General features: G+C 36.1%; 1 protein-coding gene across 9 annotated transcripts in view; it reads left to right on the top strand.

Annotated features, from left to right (window-relative positions):
• The window catches only part of CARF (calcium responsive transcription factor), an 84,656-nt gene that overhangs the window by 18,407 nt on the left and 53,181 nt on the right, over nt 1-13,068 (top strand). For 7 of the 9 annotated variants that reach the window (XR_008998204.1, XM_036928064.2, XM_057503681.1 and 4 more), the window contains exons 5-7: nt 4,131-4,251; nt 5,272-5,401; nt 12,442-12,526. Coding sequence is in view for 8 of the 9 variants with exons in the window: in XM_036928064.2 (XP_036783959.2) it covers nt 4,131-4,251; nt 5,272-5,401; nt 12,442-12,526 (336 nt within the window). In the remaining variant the exon portion in view is untranslated. Of the gene's footprint in view, nt 1-4,124; nt 4,252-4,437; nt 4,505-5,271; nt 5,402-12,441; nt 12,527-13,068 lie in introns of those variants that run through there. The other 2 variants (XM_036928071.2, XM_036928070.2) reach the window with 2 other exon arrangements.

The raw sequence follows: 13,068 nt of genomic DNA, 5'->3' as shown, positions 1-13,068 counted from the left end.
GGAGCAGGAGCTGCTGGGAGGCTATTTATCTCCGTAAGGGGCCTCCCTGCTCCCTGCAGCCCAGGGGTTAGGGTGCCCAGAGATCCCCGGATTCCCTACCTCTGGATTAAGTGTCCTGCCCTGCCCCTTAAAGACTTCCAAAAAGCACCCGCCAAAACAATGCAACAACCACCAAGAAAAAAAAAAAAATTTTTTTAATTAAAAAAAAAAAAAAATTTTTTTTAATTAAAAAAAAAAAAGGTGGTCGCTCGTTTTTCTTTATTCTCCGGTGCCAGCCTCAGGCCTCTGCTCACCGGTCTTGCTGCCGTGTTTCCCTAGTATTGGGGTCCCTATCCTTTTAAGACTTCCAAAAAGCACTCGCCAAAACAAAACAGCAAAAAAGCAAAAAAAAAAAAATGGTCGCGCGCTTTTCTTATGTCCTCCGACACCCGGCCTCTAGTGCCCGCTCACTGTTCTTGCTGCCCTGTTTTCCTAGTATCGAGGGCCCTGCACTCTGGCCCGGATGGCTGGGCTGGGTGTTCGGCAGTCATGGGCTCCGTCTCCCTCCTGCTCTGCCTATTCTTCTCCTGCCGGGAGCTGGGGGGATGGGCGCTCGGCTCCCGCCGGGCCGGGGCTTGTATCTTACCCCCTTCGCGAGGCGCTGGGTTCTCTCAGGTGCGGATGTGGTCTGGATATTGTCCTGTGTCCTCTGGTCTTTTTTCTAGGAAGGGTTGTCTTTGTTATATTTTCATAGATATATGTTGTTTTGGGAGGAGATTTCCGCTGCTCTCCTCACGCCGCCATCTTCCGCCCCACCGAAAGATGGTTTTAATTGAAATAAAGAAATTTACTGAGAAAAACTTCTAAATTCTCTGGTTAATAGGAATATACTTATATTATCAATAATATGAAGAATAATGAATACCTTTTATTTACCTGTATTTTCCAAATGTTCTACAATGACTATTTATTAATTTCATAATAAAATTATTTTTAAATCATAATTTCAACTGTAAATTATACTATAAGTAATCATCCATTTTGCCTAAAATTAATCCTTGTTTTGTTTCTAGTGTAGAGCCTTCTACATTAATCTATGTCCTATTGCTCTCTTATAATCCAGATAAATTCTGAGGTTGAGAGTGATTGGTTTAGAGGTGGCTAAGTGTGAACAAGTCATTTTTTTGTGTATATTTAGGCTCAACATATTTCTGGGCCTACTTTAGGACTGAAATGCAGTATAAGGGTTAACTAGAACCATACGGCATCACCAGCAGAGGTTAATATGCAACAAATAATCTGGATGTGAACCAACTGCATTTTAGTATTTCATATCCAGAATGAAATATTTCTATAATTTCTCCTGTTAATTGACACTCTAGTTTCTGTAAGAACATTTAGTCTGCATGCTCTGATAGAAGGATAAAGGAGTTCAAATGTGTTAAGAGTTAACATTTTACACATTGTACCTTTCCTAGAAAGCACATTAAAGTTGTTTATTTCTTTGAATCTACTGAAAGAGTTCCCGTTCTCTTTGTTCCCTATCAAGCTCCCCCAAGTGGAGCTTTTTCAAAGATATATATTTTTAATATGATTTCTTATATAGAAGCTATCAGGGAACTAGTAAAAGATTGTAGCAGATCAATCTGCAACAAAGAGGCTTTGGAATGAAGCAGGGATGGTATTTTGCATTTATTTGAAATATGGTACACAAGCAGGTCAGTAAATATAAGATTACTCATTAATCAACTTTTTCTGATAATGATTAAATTTCTATACAAAGTGATCATAAAGGTGTTTTTACATTGTTTATGGTAGGAGATGATAGAGGGTTATTTGAAGCTATTAAATAGGAAGTATGTGACTGAATTAAGGAAATAAATGTAAGAAACAGAGTTTAAGAAAGTATTTTCTTCAGAGAACCAAAGATCAGAAAGTGGTGCTATTCCGGGAAACTTGGTGGAGTATTTTGGATTTTTTGTTTTAATAGATTTTATTTTTTGAGCAGCTTTAGGTTCACAGCAAAATTGAGCAGAACATAGAGAGGTTTACCATCCCCCTTATGCCCACATACGTATAGTCTCCCCTACTGTCAACATCCCCCAACAAGTGGAGCTTTTTGAGAGAATGAATTTTTTTAATATGACTTTTTTATATAGAAGATATTAAGGAACTAGTAAAAGATTCTTTAGCAGATGAATCTGCAGTAATGAAGAGGTTTTGGAATGAAGCAGGAATGGTATTTGGCATTTATTAGGAATATGGTACCCAAAGAGGCCAGTAAATACAAGATTACTCATTAGCCAAGGTTTTATGATAATGTTCGTGGTCTGCCTCAGATAGAATGTGCTGCAGCGGTTGACTCTTCAAAACTGTTTTCATTGCAAAAGGTCAAGATAATTAGACTTTTTAAATAGGTAAAGTAAGATTATCATCAGTTGTCAGATTACATGGATTGAAAATAGTTTTTGGTATCAGGTGGAATAAGCTAAAGAAAGAAAATGGAGGAGACTCTTCCATTTTGCTTGGGAAACATAGTTTCAAAATTAAGAGGGTATTCCATAGGTCAGTCTTGATTATGAAATTTTCATGTGAGTAAGTTGTATGTCTTTTATTTGGATTTAAAAATAAACACAGCATGCTTATTTTCTAAGAATTAATAAAATATTTATCACGGATATTTAATCTCATTATAAGGCATAAAGAATTTAAAACAATATTATTACTGTTGCCTTTTAAAGTCCAGCAGGGTTTTTGGTACTTTTTGTTTTTGTCTTTTTTTAGGTTAAGTAACATCATCAGATAATTGAGAGAGAGTACAGAGTTAAAAAGGCATCAGACTGCTTGGGTTTGAATTTCAGTTTATCATTATAGCTCTTTGTTATTTTGCTTGTATCTATGTGTATGGTATACACAGACACATGTGTTATTCATATCTATAAATGAATCCTCATATGTTAAGAGGATTAAGTAAGGTAATACATGTAAAGTCTTGCCACTCATTATGCACTGAATAGATGTAAAGCTGTTATTATCAGAGCTTATAGTTGCTTTTCATGCTGAAGTGATAAGAGGAATGGCAAGATGTTTTTATCTCAAGACACTTAATAATCCACACTGGCTGAGGGAAACAATTCTTACTCTTATTTCTGGGACATGTCTGTAATTTTATTTAAAGCATTCTACTTTGTTGAGGTTTCTTTTCAAATTTAAATTTTTTCAAATGACCCTTTTGAAAGAAGGAGTGCAGTCTCTATCAGGCATCAGCAATATTTTCATGTTTTACATAGCAAAGGGAAGTTAGGAATGTGGGTTAGAATGATTAAAGAGAGTTACTAACACTAGGGAGAACTAAGGAGAGTGGACTTCAGGTAAAGCAGTGAAATTGTGTCAGTGGAATAGTGTGTTAGGTAATAAAGTGTACAGGATGTCCAAAATGCCTGGAAATAAAAGAAAAACTTATTTTCAACTTATATATTAGTAATATTGTTTATAGGCTCAAAATGTTTGTTTTCAACTCCAGATGCCTTTTTAGTTATTCCTTTAAATTTGAGGCAGTGGATTCAGTTGTTAAATAGGGGGGGAAAAGTATATATATATATATATATATATATATACAATTTTCTCTCTTTTTTTTTTCAGACTTTTGGGCTCTGTAATATTCATTAATGGACCAAGACAGGATGTATATAAACACAAAAAATATTTTTAAAGCCTGTTTAATTAGACATTTAACAAGTTGCTATTTTTAAACTAAAGAAAAAAATCCTAACATGAAACAAATGATTGCCACACAGTCAAATATGTATATGGGTAATACAGTAAGTAGAAAAAAGTAAGCATATTAAGTCCAGTCAGAACCATGTTCAGATTACTAAATAATTAGACCTCACACATGTGTAATGAATGATTAAGATCATAGGTGGTTAAGATCATAGGACATAGGTCAAATTGCCTGTTTTGGATCCTAACTTATCACTTATGAGACTTTGGAAGAATTTTTTATGTACCTCAGTGTTTTCATCTGTAAAATGAGGGAAAAAATAGATTCCACTGTAAAGGTCAGCATGCCTTTAATAATTTATTTAAGTTATAATGCTGTTAAGTCATTATAGGTTTTTGCATTTGATTTGTTTTTTAATGCTTCCAAGATGATTGTTGCCAGCCCATCAGAAAATGGACAGGTGCTGCATGTAATTCCATCTACCCAGACAGGAATTGCACAAGTGATTATACCTCAGGGACAGCTTGTGAATGTGAATAGTCCTCAGGGTAAGTAATCTTGGGATGTAGGGAGTTTGAAAATATTTTAAGAGCAAATGTATATTTCGAAAAAATAATAATCTCATGAAAGTCAGTGCTAAAATTGATCTATTTGGGTAAGATTGTGAACTGAATAATTAGAAAAAGTTTCTCAACCTAAATAAATTTCAAGTTCATTTTTCAACCCCTGTCTAGGTTAGCTGTCTATTTCATTTTGGAATTCTATGAAGCTGGTTGACACTTGCTTCCTCCCAAATGACCAGTGAGCATAAAATAAATTCTTCTTAATTATGACAGTAATAATAACAACAACAATAACAAGAACATAGTGCTAATAGCTACTGGAAAAAATTTTACATTTGTATTTTTATCAGTACTGTCATTAGCCATGTGACTCAATCCTATTTGACAACTATTCTTTTAATCCTCTCTTTCCCTATTTCCTTTGTTTCTTCAAATTCAGAAAGGAATTATGCTTCCCATTCTTTTTATTTTATTCCATCTTTACTTGAAAATATCTCTGTCCTCTTCCTTTTGCTTCCCATTCTTTTCCATCTATTTGAATCTCTTTTCTAACATCATTGCTACACTTTTTATCATTTTTCATAGCTAATGTTTTAGGGTAGGTATTTGTGCCTTAATGTTGTGATTCTCTGTCTTGGTTAACAGTCACTAAAACTTAAGGGAGAAAGTTTGCAGAAAACATTATAAACATGGCATAGAAACAAAAAATTCATTTTATATTTTCCCACTATATTGTAAAACTCTTAATTTTACCACTTTTATTTTCTAACTGTTCAGTGTAAGTTCTAAAAACTTAATTACAAAATTCTAGTAGTCAGTATTATAATTTGAAAATAAACAAGTTTATCAGAAAAAATTCTCAATAAAGCATTTTAAGTTTTGTTATCTTTAGCTTCAGAACATAGTTTCCCTTTCCTGTTTCAAATATGTGAGTTCCAGTTAGATATATTATCATGGTCTTATTCAAGATATTGATGTTGCTTTGTTCTTGTTATTGCTCTTAAGATGTCTCTGAAGAGAAAGCCAGTGACAGAAACTTGCCTACGGTAAGAGTGGATGATCTAGCCAACAATACCAGTAAATACATTCCTCATCCACAAGCATCCCTCACATTGCCCAAAAAGACAGTGACCAGGTGAGTCATTGGCAAAGGGGAGCTCATCTTTTGATGTCATCATGTAAATCTTCTTTAAATGATCTCATTTAAAGTTGGCTGACTATAGAAAACATCAGAAGTTCAGGGAATAGAACAAACTATCATCAAATGTATCTTTAATTATTTTGATGTCATGTTGGCAAAAAGGAGGCTGCTCTAGAAACCATTAATGTTCAAAGTTCTACTTTTCCTCAGTGACACTTGCCTGTTATCTTTTGAAGAAATCTGAAAACATGACACTAATAGAGTTTTTAAAATAAAGAAATAATCCATTCTAGTTCCTAAATTTTTTAATGGTCAGGTCACATTTTTTTTTCATTTTGGTATCATTAATCTACAATTACATGAGCAACATTATGGTTACTAGACTACCCCCATTATCAAGTTCCCACCATATATCCCATTACAGTCATTGTCCATCAGCATAGTAAGATGCTTTAGAATCACTATTTGTCCTCGCTGTGTTGTACAGCCTTCCCCTTATCCCTCCCTTCCCACCCATCCTCCTTAGTCCCTTTCCCTTTGATAACTGTTAGTCCATTCTTGGGTTCTGTAAGTCTGCTGCTGTTTTGTTCTTTCAGTTTTTTCTTTGTTCTTATACTCCACAGATGAGTGAAATCATTTGATACTTGTCTTTTTCCACATGGCTTATTTCACTGAGCATAATACCCTCTAGCTCCTTCCATGTTGTTGCAAATAGTATGATTTTTTTTCTTCTTATGGCTGAATAATATTACGTATATGTACCACATCTTCTTTATCCGTTCATCTACTGGTGGACACTTAGGTTGCTTCCATTTGTTGGCTATTATAAATAGTGCTACAGTAAACAGGGGTTCATGTGTCTTATTCAAACTGAGCTGCTGCATTCTTAGGGTAAATTCCTAGGAGTAGAATTCCTGGGTCAAATGGTATTTCTATTTTTAGCTTTTTTATATTTTTTATTTTATTTATTTATTTATTTATTTTGGTATCATTAATCTACAATTACATGAGCAACATTATGTTTACTAGACTCCCCCAATCATTAAGTCCCCCACACATACCCCATTATAGTCACCGTCCATCAGCGTAGTAAGATGCTATAGAATCACTACTTGTCTTCTCTGTGTTATACAGCCCTCCCAGTGAACCCCCCTACATTATGTCTGCTAGTAGTAATGCCCCTTTTTTTTCCCCTTATCCCTCCCTTCCCACTCATCCTCTGTAGTTCCTTTCCCTTTGGTAACTGTTAGTCCATTCTTGGGTTCCGTGATTCTGCTGCTCTTTTGTTCCTTCAGTTTTTTTTTGTTGTTGTTCTTATACTCCACAGATGAGTGAAATCACTTGATACTTCTCTTTCTCTGCCTGGCTTATTTCACTGGGCATCATACCCTCTAGCTCCATCCATGTTGTTGCAAATAGTATGTTTTTTTTCTTCTCATGGCTGAATAATACTCCATTGTGTGTATGTACCAAATCTTTATCCATTCATCCACTGATGGACACTTACGTTGCTTCCATTTATTGGCTATTGTAAATAGTGCTGCGATAAACATAGGGGTGCATATGTCTTTTTCATACTGGGCTGCTGCATTCTTAGGGTAAATTCCTAGAAGTGGAATTACTGGGTCAAATGGTATTTGTATTTTTAGTTTTTTGAGGAATGTCCATACTGCTTTTGACAATGGTTGAACTAATTTACATTCTCACCAGCAGTGTAGGAGGGTTCTCCTTTCTCCACAACCTCGCCAACATTTGTTGTTTGTCTTTTGGATGTTGGCCATCCTAAGTGGTGTGAGGTGATATCTCATTGTGGTTTTACTTTGTATTTCCCTGATGATTAGTGATGTGGAGCCCGTTTTTTAATTGAATTATTTGCTTATTGTTTGTTGAGGTGCATGAGCTCTTTATATATTTTAGATGTCAACCCTTTATCGGATCTGTCATTTATGAATATATTCTGCCATACTGTAGGATGCCTTTTTGTTCTATTAATGGTGTCCTTTGCTGTACGGAAGCTTTTCAGCTTGATATAGTCCCACTTGTTCATTTTTGCTTTTGTTTCCCTTCCCCAGGGAGATATTTTCATGAAGGAGTTGCTTGTGTTTATGTCCAACAGATTTTTGCCTATGTTTTTTTCTAAGAGTTTTATGGTTTCATAACTTACATTCAAGCCTTTGATGCATTTCGAATTTACTTTTGTATATAGGGTTAGACAATGATCCAGTTTCATTCTCTTACATGTAGCTGTTCAGTTTTGCCAACACCAGCTGATGAAGAGGCTGTTATTTCCCCACTGTATGTCCATGGCTCCTTTATCATGTATTAATTGACTATATATGGTTGGGTTAATATCTGGACTCTCTATTCTGTTCCACTGGTCTGTGACTCTGTTCTTGTGCCAGTACCAAATTGTCTTTATTACTGTGGCTTTGTAGTACAGCTTGCAGTTGGGGTGCATAATCCCCCCTACTTTATTCTTCCTTCTCAGGATTGCTTTGGCTATTTGAGGTCTTTTGTAGTTCCATATGAATTTTAGAACTTTCTTTTCCAGTTCGCTGAAGAATGCTGTTGGTATTTTGATAGGGATGACTTTCCATTTGTTAGTTTCCTCTTTAATTTCTCTTAAGAGTGTCTTGTAGTTTTCAGGGTATAGGTCTTTCACTTTGTTGGTTAGATTTATTCCTAGGTATTTTATTCTTTTTGATGCAATTGTGAATGGAATTGTTTTCCTGATTTCTCTTTCTGCTAGTTCATCGTTAGTATATAGGAAAGCAACAGATTTTTGTGTATTAATTTTGTATCCTGCAACTTTGATGAATTCAGATATTCTAGTAGTTTTGGAGTGGAGTCATTAGGGTTTTTTATGTACAGTATCATGTCATCGGCAAATAGTGACCATTTGACTTTTTCTTTACCAATCTGGATGCCTTGTATTTCTTTGTTTTGTCTGATTGCCGTGGCTAGGACCTCAAGTACAATGTTGAATAACAGTGGGGAGAGTGGGCATCCCTGTCTTGTTCCCAATCTTAGGTGAAAAGCTTTCAGCTTCTCGCTGTTAAGTATGATGCTTGCTGTCAGTTTGTCATATATGGCCTTTATTATGTTGAGGTACTTGCCCTCTATTCGCATTTTGTTGAGGGTTTTTATCATGAATGTATGTTGAATTTTGTTGAATGCTTTTTCAGCGTCTGTGGAGATGACCATGTGATTTTTGTCCTCCTTTTTGTTGATGTGGTAGATGATATTGATGGATATTCAAATGTTGTACCATCCTTGCGTCCCTGAGATGAATCCCACTTGATCATGGTGTATGATCCTCTTGATGTATTTTTGAGTTCGGTTTGCTAATATTTTGTTGAGTATTTTTGTATCTACGTTCATCAGGGATATTAGTCTATAATTTTCTTTTTTTGTGCTGTCTTTCCCTGGTTTTGGTATTGGAGTTATGCTGGCTTCATAGAATGAGTTTGGAAGTATAACCTCTTCTTCTATTTTCCGAAAACTTTAAGGCAGATAGGTATTAAGTCTTCACTAAATGTCTTATAAAATTCAGTGGTGAATCCATCTGGGCCGGGAGTTTTGTTCTTGGTAGTTTTTTGATTACCAATTTAATTTCATTGCTGGTAATTTGTCTTTTTAGATTTTCTGTTTCTTCCTGGGTCAGTCTTGGAAGGTTGTATTTTTCTAGGAAGTTGTCCATATCTTCTAGGTTATCCAGCTTGTTAGCATATAGATTTTCATAGTATTCTCTAATAATTCTTTGTATTTCTGTCATGTCCGTCGTGATTTTTCCTTTCTCATTTCTGATTCTGTTTATGTGTGTAGACTCTTTTTTTCTCTTAATAAGTCTGGCTAGGGGTTTATCTATTTTGTTTATTTCCTCAAAGAACCAGCTCTTGGTTTCAATTATTTTTTCTATTGTTTTATTCTTCTCAATTTTATTTATTTCTTCTCTGATCTTTATTATGCCCTTCCTTCTACTGACTTTTTGTCTCATTTGTTCATCTTTTTCCAGTTTCAATAATTGTGACTTTAGACTATTCATTTGCAATTGTTCTTCCTTCTTTAAATAGGCTTGAATTGCTGTATACTTTCCTCTCTTAGAACTGCCTTCACTGGGTCCCACAGAAGTTGGGGCATTATGCTGCTCTTGTTATTTGTTTCTATATATTGCTTGATCTGTGTTTTAATTTGGTTATTGATCCATTGATTATTAGGGCCATGTAGTTAAACCTCCATGTGTTTGTAAGCCTTTTTGTGTTCTTTGTACAGTTTATTTCTACTTCTATACCTTTGTGGTCTGAGAAGTTGGTTAGTAGAATTTAAATCTTTTTTAATTTACTGAGGCTCTTTTTGTGGCCTAGTATGTGGTCTGTTCTAGAAAATGTTCCAAGTGCACTTGAAATGAATGTGTATGCTGCTGCTTTTGGGTGTAGAGTTCTGTAGATGTCTATTAAGTCCATCTGTTCTAGTGTGTTGTTCAGTGCCTCTGTGTCTTTACTTATTTTCTGTCTGTTTGATCTGTCATTTGGAGTGAGTGGTGTGTTGAAGTCTCATAAAATGAACTCATTGTATTGTATTTCCTCCTTTAATTCTGTTAGTATTTGTTTCACATATGTTGGTACTACTGTGTTGGGTGCATATATATTCATAATGGTTATATCCTCTTGTTGGACTGGCCCCTTTTTCATTATGTAATGTCCTTCTTTACCCCTTGTTACTTTCTTTGTTGTGAAGTCTATTTTGCCATAGGAGTACTTCCATCTACACGAGTCCCTTTAAATTATCCTGTAGAGGTGATTTGTGGGAAGCAAATTCCCTCAACTTTTGCTTGTCTGGGAATTGTTTAATCCCTCCTTCAAATTTAAATGGGAAGACTATTTCCTTCCCCAGCTAGGGGAAGTTTTTGGCAATTATTTCTTCAAAGACACTTTCTATCACTTTTTCTCTGTTTTCTTTTTCTGGTACCCCTGTAATGTGAATATTTTTCGTTTGGATTGGTCACACAGTTCTCTTAATATTCTTTCATTCCCAGAGATCCTTTTATCTCTCTCTGCCCCTGCTTCTCTGTATTCCTGTTCTCTAATTTCTATTCCATGAACAGTCTCTTGCACCTCATCCAGTCTGCTCTTAAGTCCTTCTATTGATTGTTTCATTTCCGTTACCTCCCACCTGAATTCATCCCTTAGCTCTTGCATATTTTTCTGCAGGTCCATCAGTACGCTTATGACTTTTATTTGGAATTCTTTTTAAGGAAGATTGGTTATATCTGTATCACCAGGCCCTCTCTTTGGGGTTGTCTGAGTGAATTTTGACTGGACCAGATTCTTCTGCCTTTTCATGGTGATAGAAGTGATCACCAGCAGGGGACGCATGTGTCAGCTGGGCAAACAAAGTCCCTTCCTGCTTGCTGGTCACCTTGCACTTCTCCACTGCCTGTGCTGGTTGCCTGCTCTCTGGGAGCAGTGTCTGGGATAATCTGTGCTGCCATGGGTGGGGCGGCCCTTGGGATAGCCAAGGGTACTATGGGGGGGGTGTCGCAGACACATCAAGTGTTCGTGCCTTTCGGACTTTGCTCTGGCTTCCTCTATCTATGTCATGTAGCTGCCCACCAATGGCAGCCTCTGGGTTTGTCCCAGTTAGCTGCACATTGGGAGGGGACTCTTGTTTGGTTGCTGTGGGCAGGGCTGCTCCTGAGCTGCTCTGTAGCAGTGGCGGGTCAACCAGTTTGCTGGCAACACTGGTGGGGGGAATGAATAGTAGGTTGCTTATCACCGTGAGGAGCTTAGGAGCTGCTTTTCTACCCAGTGGGTTAGGGCTCCTGAAATTCCTTAAGATCTGCAGCCTGCTGGGCTGAGTGCTAGGACTTTTGTCCAGCTGTTAAGCTCTTGTCCCTGTAAGACTTTTAAAAGTGTCTGCTTATCTTTTGTCCCAGGGGAGCCGTCTGTGGGGACCCACACCCAGTCTCCATCTCGGATTTTACTCTTGCGTTTCTCTAATATCCAGTACACCATAGAGTGTGAGTCTGTGCTCCTGGTGCAGATTACTAGGGCTGGTTATTTAGTAGTCCTGTGCTTCCACTCCCTCCCCACTCTGATTATTTTCCTCCCACTGGTGAGTTGAGGTGGGGGGAGTGCTCGGGTCCCACCAGGTCACAGCTTTGTATCTTACCCTTTTCATGAGATGCTGAGTTCTCACAGATGTAGAAGTAGCGTGGCTGTTGTACTGTATCTTCTGGTCTCTCTTTCAGGAATAGTTGTATTTGTTGTATTGTCAAAAATATGTATGGTTTTGGGAGGAGATTTCCACCGCCCTACTCATGCCTCCATCTTGAACTATCACTCAGGTCACATTTTTATGTATTGACTTCTTCTATGGTAAAGTGTTTAAAATGTTTTTTGTTCATGTCTATTTCAGCTTTTATTTTTGCCTTAAAACAGTATTGCTTATAATAATTAAGGGAAATATAGATGTGGGTTTTGTATTACTTATATTTTTTAATTGTTCTATGGAAATATTTTTGAATTAACACAATATTTATGACATTTAGTCTTAAAATTTGATATATGTTACTCTTAAGTCATCTGAAGATCAGCTCTTCTTTTGCTAAATGAAAAAGGTACATAATCAGAAGAGTACAAAATCGGTTTTGAGTGAGAGATAAAATTCTTGAATTTGTTGGAACTCTAGGTATTTGGGAGAACAAACTTAGGCTTTTGCTTTAGCAATTAATGAAATAGTAATGATTAAAGAAATTTATAATTAATACACCTTGCTTTAGCAATTAATGAAATAGTAATGATTAAAGGAATTTATAATTAATACACCTTGCTTTAGCAATTAATGAAATAGTAATGATTAAAGAAATTTATAATTCATACACCCATCAGATCAATCTGTCATAATTAATGAAATTTCTTATTGACAGTATATTGTCTTCAACACTGGCTAAGAGGATAAAATAGTTGAATGCCCTGTGTATGTTTATGTATGTGTGTAACTTACATATTATATGTATTCCTCACCTGTCACAGAATGCTTGAAGAACCCTTCCTAGCTCCTCTCCAACCACTTTCTTCTAACACACCTATATGGGCCTGCCGTCTAAGGAGCTGTGAGGTGAGTAAATAATCCTTACCTAGGTTCTCTTTTGATTGTAACCACAGTTATATCTGTTATATAGATATATATAAATCCTACCTGATCATGATGGATATTCTTTTTGAATTCGATTTGCTAATATTTTGTTGAGTATATTTTAATCTATGTTCATCAGGAATATTGGTATGTAATTTTCTTTTTTTGTGGTGTCTTTGCCTGGTTTTGGTATTAGAGTGATGCTGGCCTCATAGAATGAGTTTGCAAGTATTCTCTCTTCTAATCTTTGGAAAACTTTAAGGAGGATGGGTATTAGGTCTTCACTAAGTGTTTGATAAAATTCAGTGGTGAAGCCACCTGGTTCAGGGATTTTGTTCTTAGGTAGTTTTTTGATTACCAGTTCAATTTCGTTGCTGATAATTGGTCTGTTCAGATTTTCTATTTCTTTCTGGGTCAGCCTTGGAAGGTTGTATTTTTCTAAAAAGTTGTCCATTTCTTCTAGGATGTCCAGTTTGTTAGAATATAATTTTTCATAGTATTCTCTAATAATCCTTTGTATTTCT

The sequence above is a fragment of the Manis pentadactyla genome, chromosome 6 (assembly GCF_030020395.1).
Source record: "Manis pentadactyla isolate mManPen7 chromosome 6, mManPen7.hap1, whole genome shotgun sequence".
NCBI classification, from domain to species: Eukaryota; Metazoa; Chordata; class Mammalia; order Pholidota; family Manidae; genus Manis; species Manis pentadactyla.
The sequence above is the reverse complement of the archived record's forward strand: the minus strand, read 5'-3'. Positions and strand labels throughout refer to the sequence as shown.